Source organism: Dermacentor andersoni, chromosome 10 (assembly GCF_023375885.2).
Source record: "Dermacentor andersoni chromosome 10, qqDerAnde1_hic_scaffold, whole genome shotgun sequence".
In the NCBI taxonomy this organism is placed as follows: Eukaryota; Metazoa; Arthropoda; class Arachnida; order Ixodida; family Ixodidae; genus Dermacentor; species Dermacentor andersoni.
This window is the reverse complement of record NC_092823.1, coordinates 102,533,539-102,546,475: the sequence shown is the minus strand read 5'-3', so window position 1 is coordinate 102,546,475 and position 12,937 is coordinate 102,533,539. Positions and strand designations below refer to the sequence as shown.

The 12,937-nt window shown below is 44.2% G+C and overlaps 1 protein-coding gene across 2 annotated transcripts; it reads left to right on the top strand.

Annotated features, from left to right (window-relative positions):
• Window positions 1–5,461: 5,461 nt before the first annotated feature.
• Window positions 5,462–9,502, top strand: l(3)87Df (cytochrome c oxidase assembly factor COX20 lethal (3) 87Df). Of its 2 annotated transcripts, none has more exons than XM_055061089.2 (4): window positions 5,462–5,685; window positions 5,859–5,967; window positions 7,315–7,374; window positions 9,292–9,502. In XM_055061089.2, exons 1-4 carry the CDS (start codon window positions 5,641–5,643, stop codon window positions 9,414–9,416), a joined length of 339 nt encoding a protein of 112 aa, XP_054917064.1. In that variant the 5' UTR covers window positions 5,462–5,640; the 3' UTR covers window positions 9,417–9,502. The 2 variants fall into 2 exon arrangements, with proteins under 2 accessions (XP_054917064.1, XP_050047857.1); XM_050191900.3 differs by having other exon boundaries at window positions 5,463–5,685; window positions 7,311–7,374.
• Window positions 9,503–12,937: the final 3,435 nt, after the last annotated feature.

Here is a 12,937-nt window from a genome sequence, read left to right as displayed (position 1 = left end):
AAAAGGCCCAAGGCAGTTTTTGTCAGATCAGTAGCGGCTAAACAGCACTCCTTGTCCTTGAGACATTCGCCCGCAATAAGAACACCAACCCCTTTGTGATGCCTGAAAAAGCCTCCTGTGTACCTTGCTGTTCCAGGAATTGCGAAGAAGGCTAGCCTGATCACCGCGGCCCACAAATATCGAAATTTTTGCATTGTTCGTACGCTAACCCGAATCCATGATTACACGGACGGTTCGGTCTCGGAAAATTCGACGGGCGCCATTGTTATCCCATCTCAATCAGTCGTCATCAAGTTTAAGACTTCAACATCTACAGGTTCCGAACTGGGCGCCCTTCATGCTGCGGTGGAATAGATTGAAAAAGAACCGCCTAGCAAATGGACAATACTTTGTGACTCGAAAGCAGCCCTCCAATGCGTGCGAGGTTTACTACGTGGAAATTACGACCGACTTTTGTCCCAAATCAACGAAATTTGCCATTGCGTTCCTGAATGAGGACATGGTATACTCTTTCAGCGGCTGCCGAGACATTGTGGCATCGTTGGTAATCACCTCGCCGATGACCCTGCCGGCGTGTACCGGCGCTGCTTATACCTTTATCGAGAGTAGATACTTCAAGAACGCTACGCAATTTCGTGCGTACCATTGCGCTGACTTACTGGCATACTCCCCAAAACTATAACCATCGGTTATACAGCCTCGACCCATAACTGAAATCACAATTACCGACAAACCTTTCACGACGTGACGCAACACTGCTGTGTCGGCTGTGGGTAGGAGTAGCCTTCACTAACTCCTGCAACTATCGTATTGGAATGGCCGCCTCACCTATGTGCGCTAAGTGCAAACGTGAAGAGACCATCGATTATCATCTCTGCCACTGTTCTCTATTCGATAAACAGCACCAGGCCCTCCAGTGTGCCTTGAATAGACTGAACAATAGGCCATTTACAGAAGCAAAGGTGTTGGGAGCTTGGCCACTGCTGTGCCGGGTGGTCCTTCAGAGCGGGGGATGCCCCACCAGCGACATGCAGTTGTCACGGTTGGTGTTCACGCCTCATCATTTACTTCACTTCAAGACAGCAACGTCGCCCTCCTGACCGTCACGAAGTGACCCACTATCGATGAAAGGGTCGTTCCTGGGGGAAAGCACCGAGACAGGCAGTTGCCTCTCATTGTGACACGTTGAAGACAGGTGCACCACGTGCACGACTAGCTAATCGGGGACATGAGCACCGCGAGCAGCTTATAGAAGACAGCACCCGAGCTGCACGCTGGCGACCAGTGAGGGGCGAAGGAGGTGAACGATTCGGCTTTGTGATTGGCCAGTGAATTCCCTCAACGAGGGAAAATAGGGAAGAAAATGGCATAGAAAGCACATCCAGATCGACGGCTGCGAGAGCAGAGACGCTCGGACATGCATAGGGAGACGCTCCGACATGCAGGAAGAGACGCTTGGACATGCAAAGGCGCTACTATAGTGTGCTCTGGTAGTTGAAGCCGTGTTTGAAAACTTGATCATATACCTTTTTTTTAATATAATCCTTTCTTTCATTCACTTCAAAGTCGCTCGGAACCCATCTTTCTCCCGGCACCTGGTACGGTACCATCAAACGAACCTTCGTTGGCCGCACGGACCCCCGACTTCACAACACCATACAGTACATCAGCACAGAAAGCTATTCGAGCTCTTCTACAGTACGTGAAGGCGGCAGACTTGAGTGCCCGAGTTTAGACATGCAACACCTTAGTGCATGTTAAAGTGCGATCAAGACTCATGTTTTCTCTCTCTCTTTCGTTCAGTCCCCCATCCCCCTCCCCACATGTGGGGTAGCAAACTAGACAAAGGCAGTCGGTTCAGGTGCTGAGAAGTCGTATGTTGCGCACGCCGAATGTTCTTTTGCTGGCTTATTAAAATTCCATAGCATACGTGGCCGTGTAGCGGTTCCGTGGGCCACAAAGTATTCTCCTATGCATAGTTAAAGTTGTGGACCGCAGTGGGCATAAATTGCAGTATAGGTCAATAAATGATGTAACGAAGTAATGTATAGAATTGGGCGATTTCGGCTTCCATTTCAACTTCGTTATAACGACGTTTTACTGTATATAGTCATACAAGATTCTCTGGTACGTACCCAGTGGCTAATACACAGTGATCCAAGTTGGCGTGAAACAGGCTCATTCAAGAGCGGCATATACCGAGTGTCACCTTTAGTGACACAAGTTGGCCCAACGGTTGGTTTCGAACAGGGTTCCCTCAGCACAGCAGCCTATAACACATTAGACAATGGACTACCCAGTCACATAAGTTGGCGGGAAAACGGTTAGAGAAATACAGAAACATCCCGAAAGGTGCGTGAAGCATCCTAAGAATGTTCCAATCACATTAAAATTAACAGATCACGTATATAGAAGGGCACGTCCTTTTTTAGAAGGTCGTTAAGGGTACGAGCGTTGTTTGCAATATGCCGTGTGGGGTGTCAGATGTGAGACATAATCCAACGAAGCTCCGAACATGTTTAGCGAAACGGCACAGGGAAGACCTTGGCGGCGCTAGTCTTGTCTCAGGTTGGACATGTCGATCATGGCAACGCGAGGCACGTCGTCAAATGATGTATCGAGATTTGCGGTCAATATACTGTGGCGGCGCGACGATCGGTAGCATCGCCGCCGATGAATGTTAGCGTGGTAGACCAACCCACGAGATTCTCTATTTACGCGGTGGTCATTTTTAAGTTTACCGGGATTGTCAAATGTCGTCTGTGGTAGATTGCATAATCATTGTCATTGAGACAGATTATTCGAATAGGCGGATATTACTGGGTGCACAGCTCCAGCAATGATTCAGGTTGCAGCATACAGCATGCTTAGTGCCCTAAGTAGGCACTAAGCATGTCCATTAATCATTAACTATTGTCATGGTTAATGGACATCTAGAGGCATTTCCCTGTCGTATGTTTGGCCATTCACGCCCCGCCGCACAGGAGCTGTCTCTATTCGCCGCTGCCAACACAACTACGTAGATATCTTGTGTCGGTACCGGTGTCACTTAGATCTAATATGCTACCAAAAGCTACCTTTGGTAGTATATATACATTAACTCTTGTGTCACTAGCACCCACAAGTCCTCCAGCGGTGGCACCCACCAACGGCAATCGCTCGTATCGCGGCGCTGTTGGCGTTTCCGTCGTCTCGTGGGAGTAGTCTCGTTTTGGTCCTACGCTTTGCCTGCTCAAGAAAATGTTCAAATTTTGGTGTCTCGCATAAAGCTTTGTTATATATTTTTGTGTTGTTGTATATTTCTGGTTACGTAGTAGTAATATTTTATTTGGGTTGTTTAAGGTACGTGGCTTCTCCGTGTCTATTGTGCTTAGTTTTTTTTTATCTCGTGCATAATGATATTGTACTTAGTTTTGAAAACGCCTGCACTTTGTTGTTCTATCAAGACTTGAAGATTAAAAACTTGCTTCACTTTGTTCGGCATAGAAAACAAGAATAAACTTTGTGCAATCAAATGAAAACTCCAAACGCTGTTCCTTATGTCCTAGCAATGTTCAAACGTGGTGGCAGAATGCCATGGGTGTTTAAATATAGCATTGAATTTATAATCCCGTAATACGAGGCACACATTATGGCCTTCTATACAGCGTTCGTTCGTGTCCATCTTTCTGTGCACGCCTTATCGTTGTAGCATTTTTGCGCAGCAATATCAGCTCGACATGCACCAACAAGGACGAACTCCCTTGTAACATGTGGTTTAATATCCTTGCTTAAACTCTCAATTAGTGTCATCATCATCATCCATGTTGTCCCTGCAAACTTCTTAATCTCATCCGCCCACCTAACTTTCTGCCGCCCCTGCTACGCTTCCCTTCCCTAGAAATCCAGTCCATAACCCTTAATGACCATCGGTTATCTTCCCTCCTCATTACATGTACTGCCCATACCCATTTCTTTTTCTTGATTTCAACTAAGATGTCATTAACTCGCGTTTGTTCCCTAACCCAATCTGCTCTTTTCTTATCCCTTAACGTTACACCCATCATTCTTCTTTCCATAGCTCGTTGCGTCATCCTAAATTTAAGTAGAACCCTTTTCGTAAGCCTACAGGTTTCTGCCCCGTAGGTGAGTACTGGTAATACACAGCTGTTATACACTTTTCTCTTGAGGGATAATGGCAACCTGCTGTTCATGATCTGAGAATGCCTGCCAAACGCACCCCAGCCCATTCTTATTCTTCTGATTATTTCTGTTTCATGATACGGATCCGCGGTCACTACCTGCCCTAAGTAGATGTATTCCCTTATCACTTCCAGTGCTTCGCTACCTATTGTAAACTGCTGTTCTCTTCCGAGACTGTTAAATAGTACTTTATAGTTTCCTGCAGATAAATGTTTAGACCCACCCTTCTGCTTTCCCTCTCCAGGTCAGTGAGAATGCATTGCAATTGGTCCCCTGAGTTACTAAAGAAGGCAATATCATCAGCGAATCGCAAGTTACTAAGGTATTCTCCATTAACTCTTATCCCCAATTCTTCCCACTCCAGGTCTCTGAATACCTCTTGTAAACACGTTGTGAATAGCATTGGAGAGATCGTATCTCCCTGCCTGACGCCTTTCTTTATTGGGATTTTCTTGCTTTCTTTATGGAAGACTACGGTGGCTGTGAAGCCGCTGTAGTTATCTATCAGTATTAGTGTACTTCTGCTAATGTGGCTTTTTCATCACCATTTGTTGAAAAAAAGTGTTCAGTCCTAGTTAAATAAAACAACGTGGTAAAAAGAGCGCTAAACCCTTGAACCTCTCCCCTCCCCCCGACCACTTTACCTCAAAAAAAAATATAACCAATAACTTCGTATCCACCCACCCACGTTCTGGTAACACCCCCCCCCCCCCCTCCCGAAACAGAAATTCTGGATAAACCCCTGCCTACCGGGCGCGCAGATATAAATAAACGGAAAGATTCGCACGATAAACGACGGTTATTGTTGTGGGTCAAAGATAACTCTCCAAAGCGTGTAAATTGGTTTTAGGGTGAAACGCTGCCAAAGTTTCCTATATAGTTCCAGAGAAATCTTTCTGCGGCTGCCAGCATAAAGGATGGGCAGGAAATGACGCAGTCGGTGCATGTAGTTTAGTATTTTAAGAGAAGCTTCGCATCATCGGCGTCGTAAAATGGTCACTAAGCATGGTTTCTTCTAGAACAAAACTGAATAAATGGTGTCCAAACCCACGCCCCTGCAACGGTTCTAAGGATCAGAAGCCAATCTCGAAGGTCGCGCTTTTGCTTTTTTCATGGGCTAGAGGCGATAAAATTGAATTTAGTGCTCAAGTCCCATTTCAGAAGCTTCAGAAGCTAGAAAGCATCCGTCAAAATAACGTTGCAAGACGGTGGTTACCGAAAATGACCAAAAACGGAAGATCTGTGGTTTCTGCGTGAAGCGTGGTATGAAGCCAGGCCCAGCCAAGCCAAAGTCGCCTGCACGTCGGCTGCGCGACAATCCGTGCAGGTATTTCGCAAGTGCTTCGCGTGTCGTCTTGTGCGTCCCTAAACATGTTTGCTACAAAGCTTGCGTCACCATTGAGAGCGCGCTTCCTTTAACGTCCTTAGTTATAAGTCGGTCATCTTAAAGCAGTAATTATGGCCAGGAATACCGACGATATCGATGATCCACCCCGAAAACCGGTAAGCGTAGAGAAAGCATGTCCGGTGCGAATACATGAAACAGCACTACACAAATAACACTACGGGCGAACCTTTGTGACTCATTTGGTTTCCCACGGTTTCGGAAAGTGGGCCTGAACGAGCATGTGCTCTTCAATGTCGAAATATGTGACTGTGTGTTCCTTTGTATCCAGGTTATGTTCATGGGCCGCAACATAGAAGAAATACCTTGCTTCAGGCAAGTTCTTATCACTGGCATTCTCAGCGGCCTTGGCATAGGATTTGGCACGTTTATGCTTACAAGTGAGTGATCACTGTTTCACCGGTATTCTTTCACTACCAGGGCAAAAAGCCCGAACTGCGTTTTTCAGTTGACCAACGTCACTTGCCCTGATAAACTAATTTCAAGCCGGGATGTTCGAAATTTCTTAATCGTATCTAACACGAAATTTTGGTAAAAACAACCTTCGAGTATCAAATTAAATACCGAATATTTGCTAATTTCTTAAAGTCAAATGTAATGGTTATGTGGAGCCCGACTGGCTAAAAAGAAGAGACTTATTTATGTCATTCGATACATGGAATGCCTTTCAAAACTTGACGTCCGGTCAGCAGAGGAGCTTCGGTGATAAACAACCTAAGAGTGAACGTATCTGGCACAACCACAATGACACTGAAATGCAGGAACAGCGCATCACCAAATGCACAAAGAGTGACGTGTTCACTGAAAAGGCAAAGTGTAATTCTACAGCACTGCGCATCGTTTTAAAGAGATGCAAGCATAGTGGTATTATCCAAATAACATATTCATTTACCTAAATCGAGTAAAAAAATGTAAGCTGCCTAAAGGCAATGCATGAATGACTGGAAATTATTCAGCGGAAATTAGTTGTTCCTGCAGTTACTCAGCAACTGGCACCTTCGTGCAGGAACTGCGGCTCCCCTGTAGACTCCAGTAACTGTTGTTATCCCTTCTATTTGAACATAAATTGATGTTATGTCAGTGTTGGACACCCCTAATCTTCAGCAGTGCTCCACACTGACCTACTAGTGAACATTGAAAGACAGCGTTAAATGTCAACTGCAAAAATTGTGGAGAAGCACTTAAGTGTCATTGCCATGTAGACATTTAACAATAACGTGTGAGTGTAAGTGAGTGTGAGTGTGTGAGTGTCTTGCTATTGGTCGGGCTGGCATTCTAACTAGGGATACAGTAACACAAAATATACTGCAACAGACTTGGATGAAAGTTTGTAACAGCTGTTTAATGGCACAGTGCCACCCACTAATACGTGTTCTGCGTGGAGTAACATGCACCAGCCAAACCATTGTGTCACTGCACAAAAAGAACCAGGACGTAAGAAAATTTTTGCAAGTCAAAGGACAGCATTCATGAGCTCACACTCGGCAGTATGCAAACTCAGTTATCGCTTGTCATTAAACAGTTGTTGCAGTAATTTGCGCTACCCTACTCCTAGATGGAATATTAAAATCTCTTCAGGAAATGCGCTCCATGAAATTCTCGTCAGCATGTTGCTAACGAAAATCTCTCGAAAGGTTTGCTTAATGACGTGAAAGCTGTGTTCCTTTTCGTCTGTTTACTTTTCTTTTTTCAAGCACATGACATGGCTTATTTTCTTTGACAGGCAGGCCTCGGCGAGCCACAGACGCAGCCGTGTATTCGTTCGTCGGCATTACGATGTCCTACTGGTAAGCCTATCACTCCAGACATCACCATAATGCACCCAGCTGTTCTTGCGCCACAACTTGTGCCACTGGGTATGCGCAACTAGGCATGTGGTACTGGGTATGCAAACGTTCCAGAATGGGTAATATTCCAGATTGGGTATGTGCCAAATAGAAAACCACAAGAGACAAGAAGCAAAGAAGCTGGCAACAGAAAATCAAAGAAGTTTGCATCAAAAGCAGCCGAGCGTGGAGAAAGAAGTTAAAAAAGTAAGACCAAAGCAGGCATTGAATGAGCAGCATTGCACTAAACAAGGGTGAAGACATTTCAGTAAACAACAAAGCTTCTTAAGAGAAGCTTTGTTGTTGTCACCGATTGTCACATATGTGTGGGATGTGCCAAGTTTTTATTCAAGCCTGAATCTTTAATGTAACATAGGGTGCCAGGAAACTTTAATTAAAAGCGTGAAGGAAGGCACGGAAAAATTTGACAATTATAAATAGCAATGTGGTAGGGCACCCTGATCTCGTGAGCTTCATTACTGCTGTCACAAAGCATGCCAGTAGTAGTAGTCCTTCGCAAGCTGAAGGGAGCAACCATGGTAAGAAGCGTGTGGTGTTTGTACCTTGGGAAACCCACTTGGCCCTCATGATCAAGAGCCAGAGAGGGGAGAATAAATAGATTCAATAAGATTGGGGTTGGTAAAGACCCCCCATCTTCTTCCTAAAATACACTAGAAAGGTTTGCATTGATATTCTCCTCTACATTCCTCTCAACGTTGCTTTGAAGTCATGTACAGCATGAAAGCAGCAAGCACTATAGTCATCACAGGGCCAGCAGTGAAGTTGCACGTACACTCTGTACGTGGTGAAATCAGTCTATTGAAACAGATGCCGTGAAAAAAACAAACAAATATCCAGCATGCTTCTGTTCGTTGCTCTCACCTATTATTTGCCAGAAACAACAGTGTTTTTCATATCATCTGAGCGTGAACTAATGATCACACCTTCCAACTCCCAAAATTTTCGTACAGTTTACAAATTCAGGCCCTTTCTATAATTTTACGGGTGCTAATTTTACGGGTGCCTCGTCAAGTTTCACAGAAAGTTTGTGTTCCAAGTTTCCTGCTGCTTGTCTAAAACTTAAATCAGCATAATAAAGTGCGCATGTACCTCTATTCCCTCCTTCCCCTTCTAGTGCTGTGTCCACTTAACCTTTACGAACTTTAGAAGAGTACCAACTAAAATTTCGTACCCCGCTTCTTTTGCTTCTTTAGCTATGTTGACTCCATAATTACAGTGTGAAGCTTGAATTCCTTGAGAGCGCCACAAATAATTGTTTACAGCACCTTTCTTATGACCCATTCATTATGCATGTCCAGTGCAACATTGCTTCAGACATGAAAAAAAAAGAACAGATTGATCATGTCGACAAAACTGCAGATGATGGCCACGTGCCCGCCACTCATTCAGCGTGGTGGTAGAAGGGCAAGCATTGACTGTGTTGCCGAAACCTGCCAAATTGGTCCTTCCTATTGTTCGCTTCCCTTTGAAATGCATGGGCATACACTTTCCCCTTACATCCCGTTGAGTGCTGAATGAACTTGTCTTTTGACAGCATGGCCATAACATGCTGTATGCATCAGTATATGGGACCTTAGGACCACTACAACAGGTTTTCATAACAAGTCTCGTTTTATGATATGCGAAGCCCTGCTGCACTTAGCATGCATTCTCAACTGGTTGCATTAAAATGTTGTGTAAATATTTGTACTACTCTCAGGGAACTGAGGCTCTATAACGTAATAACTGGGTCGACAGCTATCCAAAATGGTAATGAAAAAAATTTTCTGTCAGTACTCCTTTAAGTTCTACAAATTGGCAGGTATGAAGTACCTATTGATCCGTGCTACTAATGAGCCATGATCACCCTTTATGCAGGTTTTACTGTCGGTACCAGTACTCCGTACAGAACTTCGAGTTACGAAAGCTGCAGCAGGAGATCCAGAGCGCCATTATTGAACGAGGCAGTGACCAGAAGCCAGACAAGCCAGTACCAAAACTAGAAGATGCATAGCACATGCGACTAGTGAACGTAACGATGTTCTAGCCAGTAATTTTTTGCTGTAGTAAATATTATTCATTACCATAACACACGTCTCCTCATTTTCCTTGCAACAGCTGGTTTGTAAGGTACGCTCAACACTAGTGTTCGTAGTTTTTGCCATAAATGACCCACTCACATAGGAAGCGGGCCAGTAAATGTTCATAATGTCTTTGCGTACACACGTGCCTACATGGCGTACTCAAAGGGAGTGGTTCAATATACGTGTGTAACATGTCTGTGTACACATATGATTACTCAGGCACATCAGTGGCCCACCCACAGGCAGTGGGCCAATGTATGCTCATGTCTGCATTGTACATGTGCCCACACAGGTGGCCCACACAGGAAGCGGACCAGTATATGTGTCCGTGTACATGTGCGCCTACGTGGCCTACTCACAGGGAGTGGGCCAATATAAGATTATGATGTGTCTGTGAACATGCATGCCCATTCAAGCCCATCGATGGCCCATGCACATACGAAGTGGGCTGACGTACAGGGTGTTTGCTTAGACCATAGAGATTTTTTTATAAAAAGGCAATGAGTGTAGTGAACGTGGCATTTTCGCACATACGTTCTTTGGCAAGACAGACATGCCTTGCTCCTAATAATGTGAGTATTGAAGGCTATTAAAAGCTTACTTAGCTTTTTGTTTTACCTTAGGGGCAGTTGTTTAAATAGCAAATTTAGAGGCAGTCACATTTTAGTGCACTCTCATTTTTTAAATCTTGAAAGTATGCCTAATTTCTGTGCCGCGAGTGCAGAAAAGGCAACCCCACTATCGTATTAGAGGGAAACACTCCGTGACAAAGAGCACAATGAAGTTTTGAAACTAATTGTTACAGCCAGTCCCGGTAGATACTGAAATGGCATGTTTTCCCTGGCTAGCATCTGTTGTGACATGCTGTACATTATTTGCCATGACATGCCATCATTCAAACTTGATCACGGGGCCTTTTTGTCTGGTAGCTGCAGCGTGTGCTCGGTTTTGATATTGCTTGGACTGAGTGTTGAAATTCTAAGATGAAAGTCTGGAATTAGAGCAGGACATTCAAGATTTAAAAGAAAGGGGTGCATTAATATGTGACTGCCTCCAAGGCTCTGATAAAAAAGTTAATTAGCAACTTTTTGTTATTAATCCTCTAATATGATATTAGCGGCAATGTGCGTCCGCCTCGTTGAAGAACTCATCTGTAAAAACGCTATGTTCGCTATTCTCATAGCCTTTGTATAAAAAATCTGCGTGATCTAAAATGCACTGTATATGCCCATAGCATGTCTGTACAGCTGTGCTTATTCATACCTGTGAATGACCCATTCACATGGAGTAGGCTAATATATTTTCTTCAAAGTCCGTGTACAGACCTGCCCCTGTCAATGGCCTGCTCACATATATATTACTGTTTCATACATAGCAGATAACACTGCCAAGGCTAGAACAACCTCTCTCACTGTCCACATTTGCTGCAAAAAAAAAAAAAATAATGCACCACATGAGAGTGATTGAGATAAACAGTCAACGACCGATTTTTCGGACATGCTAGATAATTCGGACGCCTTCATGGCACCACAACGTAACTTCATTGAGTCAACGTACACTCACCCACAAAATATCGCGAGGTGTGCGAGTGCGTGCGGAACGACCCTCCTCCCCTTCTAGCAGCGCACCCCTGGTGTCGAGACCGACGCCTGCGCGTCCCTCCGAGACTGCAAGCATGCATGTTTCCGCGCTTCCTCCTTGTGCGCTGGCGATATCCGAATACAGCCGCGAAGTGCCCCTCTCGCGATTGACCCCAATAGCAACCTCTTTAGTGGTGGCGTCTATCTCAGCGGAGCTTAGGGGACAGTGAATGCGTCGTCACACGTCATCCCCCGTCGAAGACACCTGCTTTTGGCCTGCCCTAGGATTTTCTGGCAATAATTGTAGCATACAATGTCTGAATATAGTAGTTTTGATTTTAGTGTACAGCTTTCTTTGAAAAATATATTTGGGTCAAGAATTGCCTGCACGGTGCCGTAGGACACAAAACCGAAACTGCCTTCACGGCATCCATATGTTTTACAGCATAACACATTTCAGCTAAGGTGACTTTAGGAAATATTAAGCCTGACATATTAGAGCGTTGCCTATCAAAAATTTTGGTCAGAAGACTGGGTGCACGTAAGATTTTTACTTTGTTAAGAAGCTTTAATGACAATTATAGGTTAGTTTTCTATTTCGGACACATAGAAAGTGGGCGCACATTTTATTCGGGGTGGTGTGTTTTTACACTTTTTCTGCATTTTGTTTAATTTGACCCACCAAATTAAATAAATTTCGTCAGTCCCATCAGGGTCAAATTAATGGAAGTCAACTAATATAGTAAATAATTTAAGCTGCTTCGACCTTTGTCAGCATTTTTTTTCTAACGTCATGAGAGTGTGCACCTTTAAAACAAAGACGGAAAGTCGACAATGTCATCGGAAATGTTGACTCCGTTGCTTTTGCAACAGAAGAGCAATATGGTGTTCCAAGAGCATTAAATGCAGTCTCGAATCATTGCGGCAGAAACCAAGGACAAGATGCAAAAGCCAAGGTGAGAATAGCAAGCCTATCGCAAACAAATACAGTAAAACCTTAATTCATACTCATCCTCTGGTTCCAGCAGGTACATACATTATTTAATGCAATCAAACTCTCAGTAACTCAGACGTATTTGGCTGCACGTGCATGAATTCGTACAACTCTCAGAGCTCCGCAAAGGTGCGGTGCAAGAGAGCAAAAATGGCGCTAGCGTCCAACCGGAACAAAGAAGCGGAATCCTCAACACCATAGTCATCAGCAGATACCATACGTGAATGACTATGTGAATGGAACGCTTCATGCCTATTTGTGTCTTTAAAGCCTTTATTTTTGTGTTTACCACCATGCATAATCAATAATTGTGCCGGTTATCGCAAACAGCAGTTTTGTTTCGATTTGGTGCGCGCGTCGGCCGTGTGCCTTCGTAGCTGTGTAGTCGCCATCCATGATCACGTTAATAGCGACAGCGGTTTCGTCCACAGTTGTTCCAGTAAACGGTAGTTTCGTTTTGACTCAGTGTGCGTGTCAGCAGCAATCTTCAGAACTGCAACGTCACCATTCACGCTTGCTTCGATAATGGTCGATAACAGGAATTCCTTATTCATTTAGTAAATAAACGCATGTTGATCTAATGAATATTTGTTCATTGTTTTCTTGATACCCTCGATAATTCGACATTTGGTTAATTCGGGCATTTGTTTTCTGTCCCGTCAAATATGAATCAACGCAGTTTTACTGTATTAAAACTTTAGTTTGTCCATGAATGTATTAGCATTTCCTGAATGCCAGGTTACTGCAGAGGTGCACAGCAGCAGCAATCTTGGTAGCGAAATCTTGTGACGCAGAGTTTAACCAGAGTATGCAAAGCTAATACTGCAGTGACCCATCACATTCTGTTTAATCGAAATTGTGATTTT